This window comes from Mustela putorius, unplaced genomic scaffold (genome assembly GCF_011764305.1).
Source record: "Mustela putorius furo isolate JIRA1106 unplaced genomic scaffold, ASM1176430v1.1 tig00000905_pilon_pilon_pilon, whole genome shotgun sequence".
NCBI lineage: Eukaryota > Metazoa > Chordata > Mammalia > Carnivora > Mustelidae > Mustela > Mustela putorius.
The window spans coordinates 661,193-668,621 of record NW_025421511.1 but is presented as its reverse complement, the minus strand read 5'-3'; the positions used below and the strand labels follow the sequence as shown (position 1 = coordinate 668,621).

Genomic DNA, 7,429 nt, shown 5'->3' with positions numbered 1-7,429 from the left:
GTCGGCCACAGCCTGGCCCCTCTGCCTCCAGCTGGCTGCCTGGGGCCCCCAGCCATCAGGAAACTCAGCCCCTCCTTGGATCAGTGGAGGGTTCTTGCTCCCAACTCCGGTTCCACCAAGAGAAAAGGCTTGCCACTGCTGCACGTCTGCCCACACCTCCTCCCAGCTGCCCCTAACTGTGTGATGCACGTGTCTGAGAGCAAGGCCGAGGTTGTCCTCGTAAGTCCCCAGGTTGAGACAGATCTGGGACCCAAAGGCAGGAGGCAGTGCCCTCAACCATTTTTATGTGATTTATAATCCTACCCGAGTCTCTCCTGTAAATCCCTGGGGGAGGCAGTCAGGGAGCACAGCTCAGTGGCAGACTGAGGTTAGAACCTGGGGAGGCTCTTCTGAGCCCCCCCCTCCCACCTTTCTGCTGTTTCCTGACAGCAGAGGCTGCTCAGCGCTGGTCACTGCTGGGGGTCAAAACGCCAGCAGACCAGCTACAGCAGGAAGCCAGCAGGCTCTGCTGTCATTATTCATCGTTCCGCAGCCACCTGCCTCCCCCCACCAAAGAAGAGCTGCGCGGTGACACCTTCGTACCTATCCTGATCCATTCAGTTAATTCCCACAAACCCATCGTGGGGCAGAAATGAACGAGACACTATAATTTATCTAACGCCAAGAAATGCAGGCTGGAAGGGTTGCTAATTCAGGCTCCCTTTGTTCTCAGCCCAGAACTGACTCCGCCAGCGGCTTCGTTCAGCGACCCCGAGCCTCTCTCTCCACGCCGCGTTAGATCAGGTTTGCGCGCTCCGAAGGCAGCAACGCGCCCTCTCGAGGTAGGTTCTGGTACCGACCCGCTGTGGGCCCGCCAAGGCAGGCTCTGGCTTTGGGAAGTAACAATTGGAGGAGTTTTTACCTCAACTTAGAAACATACTAGGGCTTTGTAAGACCACGTACAACGGGATAATTTCAAAAAGTATCACGGATATGAAGTAATTTGTTCAGTATTTCAGAGAGGCAAGCAAGAACCTGAATCCAGGCCCCTGGGCGCATCTAGACATCTGGGCAGGGTCCCATCTGGGTCCTTCCCAGGAGAGAGGAAAGCAAAAGGAGGTCACTGCGCACATCCTGGACACCCGACCCCCTTCCTGGTCCTCCTTACCTTCACCTCAAGTCTGTCCCTCTGAGCCCCAGCGAACACCCCAGGGGCCAGCTTTGTGCTGGGCAATGCTGTAGGTTTTCCTCCTCACATCCACATTGCCCATTCAAGAAAGATAACATTTCCCCCATTGAAAGCCACACCAGGCCTGATTTCTTTTTCTCTATTTCTTTCTTTAAGATTTTATTTATTTACCTGAGAGAGAGAGAGAGACGGTGCGAGCACAGAGACGGAGAGAAGCAGGCTCCCCGCTGACAGGGAGCCATATGTGGGGCTCGATCCCAGGACCCCGGGATCATGATCTAAGCCCAAGGCAGATGCTTCACCGACTGAGCCACCCAGGTGCTCCTCTTTTCAAAAAATATTTATTTATTTATTTGAGAGAGAGAGAGAGAGAAAATGCATGTGCAGAGGGGGAGGGAGAGGGACTAGTAGACAAGTAGACTCCATGCTGAGCGAGGAGCCGATGTGGGGTTTGATCTCAGGACCCCAAGATCATGCATGACCTGAGCTGAAATCAAGAGTCAGCTGCTTACCTCACTGAGCGGGCACCCCAGACCAGACCTGGCTTCCACTAGAAATCAGAGGGCGACAAGCCGGAGAGACTCTGGATGGGGGGAAACAAACTGAGGGTTACAGAGTGGGGGGCGGGGGGGTTCAGCTGGGCATGAAGGAGGGCGCGTGATGTGGTGAGCACTGGGTGTTATACGTAACTAATGAATCACTGAACCTTACATCAGAAACTAGTGATGGTTTCATACGTTGGTGGGAAAGGGGCCAGAAGACTGACTGCATTTCTGTCCCTCTGTAGATGAGATCATTCTGGGTGCTTGGTGTCTAGTCCCCCCCTGTCTGTGGGTCAGTGAGACACACTCTCAGGAACAGGCAAAGGAGGTAGGCTATTACACATTTCTGAGACTCTTTAAGAAAAAAAAAAAAACAGAAGAGGTCAAGTAAGCAAGCTTTTAGGAAAATTTTTTCATCAGACCTTCACCCTTGCTGCTGGATTCATTCAACAAACATTTATTGAACACCTGCGATGAGCCACACGTCCTTCCACGTCCTTGGGATGCTTCAGAGCCCTCCTGCCTTCCAGAAGCTTACATGTTAGGTCTCAGCTTTATCCTTTTTGCCTTAGTTTTTGCTGTACGTCTCTGGTTTGTTTTTTCTTTCTGCCTCAGTAGCTGGCAGGCAGCACCTATTCCAGGGGTTGGAGCATATTTCCGCCTTTTTCTCACCAAAATGGCAGAAGAAAAGTCTGCAGGTTCCATGTTCCGTAAGGCAGATAACATCTCTGATTCCAGGTGGAATATCCCCTGTTGATACAATTAATAGAGTTGCTATTGAGTTCAAATGGTAGAGAGAGAAAAAGATGACCCTGGCCCACAGCTCTGAATATTTACTATATTCCTCCAAAGTTCCATGTCTTTGGACTAAGTCCAGTTTAACTGAGGTTTGGTTTCTTAACTTTAAAACAGGAACAATAACCTACACCTCAAATGTTCTACACCAACAATAAGTCATGGAACACTCCATCAAAAAATAATGATGTACTGTATGGTGACTAAAATAACAGAATAAATTTTTTTAAAAAGAGTGTAAGTGAGATTTCTCCAAAAAAATAAAAATTGTTTCCAGAAGGGTATAGATTTCATCCTAAATTATTACATCAGGATTCTCAAGCTTCCTGGTGACAGACAGGAGTTAGTGAATTAGGGGAAAGCCAAGACATTTCAGAGAACAGAGAGGAATGAGGGAGAGGTGGTCTCCATCTCTAAAAAAACGAAATAGTTCTGATTCTCAGCTTGCGGTCCCATTTTTAGTTTCATGTCTTACAATGAAAAGAGGAAAATAAAACCTTTTTCTTCACCATGACTTGTGAACTTGGAGGTCAAGGACAACCCCCCAATATGGAAAGTGTTTTCCATTTGTCACAAGGAAAAAAAAGTGTAATTATGTATGGTGACAAACGTTGACTAGGTTTCTTGTGGTGGTCATTTCACAATACATATGAATACAGGATCACTATGCTGTTTATCTGAATCTAGTATAAAGTCCTTTGTCAAAGCACTCCCTATTTGGGAATGAGATGGTTGAATGACAGTTCTGATGTCAGGTCCGCAAATGTCACCTACAATGACCACGAAAACCAACAAAACCCACAAAATTTCCACAGTGTTGGTCTTGCACGATTTATTTTATTTTATTTTTAAAGGCTCTATTTATTTGTTTGGTAGAGAGAAAGAGAGACCACAGCAGGGGGAGAGGTAGAGGGAGAGGTAGAAGCAGGTTGACTGAAAACAGGGAGCCCAACACGGAGCCTGATTTCAGGACCCTGAGATCATGACCTGAGCCGAAAGCAGACGCTTTACCGACTGAGCCACTCAGGAGCCCTGGACTTGCACAATTTAAAAAACAACCCTGTGCAAGATCTCACAACAGCCGGGGCCTACCCTGGGATCCTGTATTGCCTCTGCTGTGGCTTGTGGGGGAGACAGCCACATGAAGACACGGGCCCCACAGCAATGAAGGTAGAAGTACCACAAGCCTAGGGACCTGGGGATCTGCACTCTAGTCTTACCTCCTCCAGGAGCTAATTCTCTCTCCTTGGAGAGTTTGTTTAACCTGTGATGCCTCAGCGTTCTCCTGTAGAACTAACCCCCTGGGGTGGGGGGTGCTGGAGGAATGCTGTCCTAGATATAAGTCACTCACTGCTGTTGCTCTCCAGGAGCTCAGTGTCCTCTCCTGGTACAGCACAGGGCCGCCATGGATGACCCATCATCCCTTCCAGCACTGACATTCATGGGACTGTCATTTCCTCCTGGGAACTTTTCTCAGACTGTAGTGAGTGTTTCCTATGTGTATCAGAGCCTTTGTCTGTGTTAGATGACCCCGATAACTCATATTTCACTTTCTAAAAAACTCTTCCCAAGGAAGATCCAAATAGTCCTGAGCTGAGCTGCGGAGGGGTCCACCAGCACCATTACCAGTACACAGAGACCCCAGCCCTCCACACGGGCATCGTCCCTGGGGTTCCTGCCCTACCTGCTCTGGTCACCTCCAGTAGGTTTCTGCACCAGCCAGGAGATATTTACCTGAGTTCACTTGGACCAAACAGAAGAGGACACTGAAAAGTAAGAGGCCCTTCATGGTTCAAGGTTCCCTCCGGCTCTCCCAGCCCTGCTGTGCAGAAAAACCAAGCCAACAAAACAGTGGAGTGGAGTAGCCAAGACACAAAAATGGGACATTTATAGGTTTTTGGGAACACTGATCAGGAATGAGCACATTTATCTGGTCTACTGAGTAAGACTGTGGGCAGAAAGTACTAGATACTCTTCCTTTCTGCCTAAAAATAGACAGACTTCTTGGTATTGGGAGAAGCAGGGCTTCGCCGACAGCTGGGTACACCAAGGTTGCCCCAGAAAGAGAACCAACAGCTGTGAGGGGCTCTTTACAATAGGTGCTGTACTGGGAGAGAGCCATGGGCCCTCAGGAAGCTTTTGTTTGGGCTGCAGGAACACATGAATTGGTCACAGAAATACACTTCCAGGTGTATACCCAATGGACATAAGCCCCTGTGCACTAAGAGACATGCCCAAGAACGTTGTTATAGCCTCCTTCATGATGGCCATCAGCAGACTACAAACCATGTAGCACATTCCACCCAGTAATAAAACCAATAAGCCATCACCACAGATGGTTACAGCACGGATGTGCCGCACAGACATCCTGCATGGGAAAAAGCCAGACACAACACACTGCATTATATTTTTAAATGTGGCAAATCTAATTTATGTATTAAAAATCAGGAAGTTGTCTACTTAGGTGCATGGAGAGTATCTTCATTTTTTATAACAGCTGCATATGAGTTCTTTTAGGTGGTCTCCTACCTGATTTACTCCATCCACAACCATATCTGACCATGCATCTTCCTCAGACAAGGGATTTCAATGAGAAGTCAAGTGGTGGCCTCAGAGTTCTGGAGGTGAGCAAAGACCTAGGTGATCAATGCAGGTGGCCAGAAGAGATGAGGGCCTGAAATTCAACTTTGGACATTCCAGGGCTAAAAGATGAAGCAAAGACAGTGGGTCCTAATGAAGGATAGCCTGATTCACTGGACTTTCTGTATCTTGTAAAAATATCTATGAAAATAGGAGTTCAGAGAGCCCCTGGGTGGCTCAGTCAGTTAAGCGTTTGATCTTGTTTTTGGCTCAGGTCATGATCTCAGGGTCATGGGATTGAGCCCCGGATCAGGCTCCTCATTCAGTGCGGAGTCTGCTTAGGATTCTCCCCTTCTTCTTCTCCCTCCCCTTCTGCCCCAACCCTGGCACTCACTCACTCTCTCCCTTTCAAAATAAATACACAAATTAATTAATTTAAAAGAATCTTTTAAAAAATGTGAAAATAGGGGTTAAGGAAAAACTGTTTGGAAACTAAATGCTGCTTTTCTCTCTTTGCCAAAAAAAGGTCACCCTATCAGTAACTATGAACGAAGCAATCATAAAAAAGATATCAAGATGTGTATGTGTGGGGGTCAAACAATATATAAGAACTCTGTTAAAATTTGAAATTCTTTTTCTCTGGAGCATTTGTTCTGAACAGATCTCCAGATGTTCCTGTTGTGAAAAAAGCATAAGAATCCCGATTCGATCCTTGAGAAAACTGCCTTCCATGTCAAGAATACATCCTAGGCTCATGACTTCCAAAGAATGATTATAATTCTGAATCCACCCACATGGATGGAGAATGTATAGCTAGGAGATGCAAGAATTACTGTCCAGTACAAATTCTAGCATGTATATACCCAGATGTATGGGTCATTTGTTAAAAGTCGCCTTGAAGAAGCATGTTTCATATCTGGTATTCTTTCTTGCCAGCTAGACTAACCTGATTTGGAAAAGATTTAAGGTAAATGTGGATGGTATTTTTTTTTTCTAGCAGTCCACCAGCATACAAGTAGTTGTGAGATTAGAGTTTGGAAATTGTTTTCTGTATAGTTTGGAAATTTTATGAGCTATGTTGGGAAGGTAGGTCACCCAGGAGAAAAATACATGAGCCATATTAGAATTTATCACCCACTTCTTTCTTTACCCACAGATCTACTGTTTCCAAGTCACAGACTCCGATATAACTGCTAGGGAAGAATTTTGTGAATAGTGTTGGAGAATTAGACATGCCATCCCAACAGAAGACAAACTAGGAAACTGAGCTCATTGAACAATCTCATTAATCTAGTCATGCAGTCATTGGTTCTTATAATTACAGGGTTGAAAGGAACTTAAGCTCTGTTTGTCCCAACATGGAAGATAATTATTCTGGTGTGCATTATAGTCATACAGAGAAAGATGGCATAAGGAGAGATGAGAGATGTCCCTGGGTTTGAAAATATTTTAGAGTGGCAAAAGATTTTTATATATTTTTTAAAAACTTTGATATAATTCACCAATAATTAGATAAACAGCCTAATTTAAAAATGGGCAGAGGACTTGAATAAACATTTCTCCACGGAAGAAATGCAAATAGCCAAAAGACACACAGAAAGTGTTCAACATCAGTAATCATCAGGAAAATGCAATTCGAATCACAGAGACACCATTTCCCAGGCACAAGGAAGTCCATTAGAAATAATAATAATAATAATAACAACAACAACAACAAAGCCGAGTGGTGTTGCTGCCCCATGACCCAAGAAGTTTTTATTTCCAATTTTAGTCTCACCATTTCACTAAATGAGTACCAGAAGGTTAGCATTTGGCCGAGAATCCCACCCATCTGCCAACCGGGTGACTCTGAGATAAGGCTCCACTGCTCTCAAATAAATGGTGAGTGAAGGTATTTACTCTTTCCTCTTACTTATTTGCCCCATGAGAATGTAAGCTCCATTCAGGCAGAGGTTTCTGTGGTTGGCTCTTTATCTCTAGGACCTAGAATAGTGCTTGTCACACGATAGGAGCTCAATGGATAGCGGTTGAATGAATTTGTATGTTTTCCAGAAAAGATTGAATTCAAATCAACACAAAGCATAAGGAAAAAAAAGTACAAAGTAAATGCTCAGTGTAAGTCATCAATGGAGGGAGCGCCAAGCTCCAGTGGGCACACCTTGGTCCACTGAGGGCTGTGCTTGGGACACTTACAGGAATAGCTCTCAGTTTCCCTTCATTTTGGACAGACTAATTTTCATTTTTGTTCTTACAAATACGACTCACTGATTGTCATGAAGAGCTTAGGTTGAGAAGGACATGTTTTCCTACTGTGCTCACAAGGAGTCACAAAAAGCCACAACAC

The 7,429-nt window shown here is 45.5% G+C and overlaps 1 protein-coding gene across 1 annotated transcript; it reads right to left on the bottom strand.

Annotated features, from left to right (window-relative positions):
- Positions 1–2,278: 2,278 nt before the first annotated feature.
- On the bottom strand, positions 2,279–4,294 carry SPAG11B (sperm associated antigen 11B). The gene is made up of 2 exons (XM_004766790.1): positions 4,240–4,294; positions 2,279–2,460 (listed from the first exon to the last, which is right to left on the bottom strand). Exons 1-2 carry the CDS (start codon positions 4,292–4,294, stop codon positions 2,279–2,281), a joined length of 237 nt encoding a protein of 78 aa, XP_004766847.1.
- Between the last annotated feature and the right edge of the window lie 3,135 nt (positions 4,295–7,429).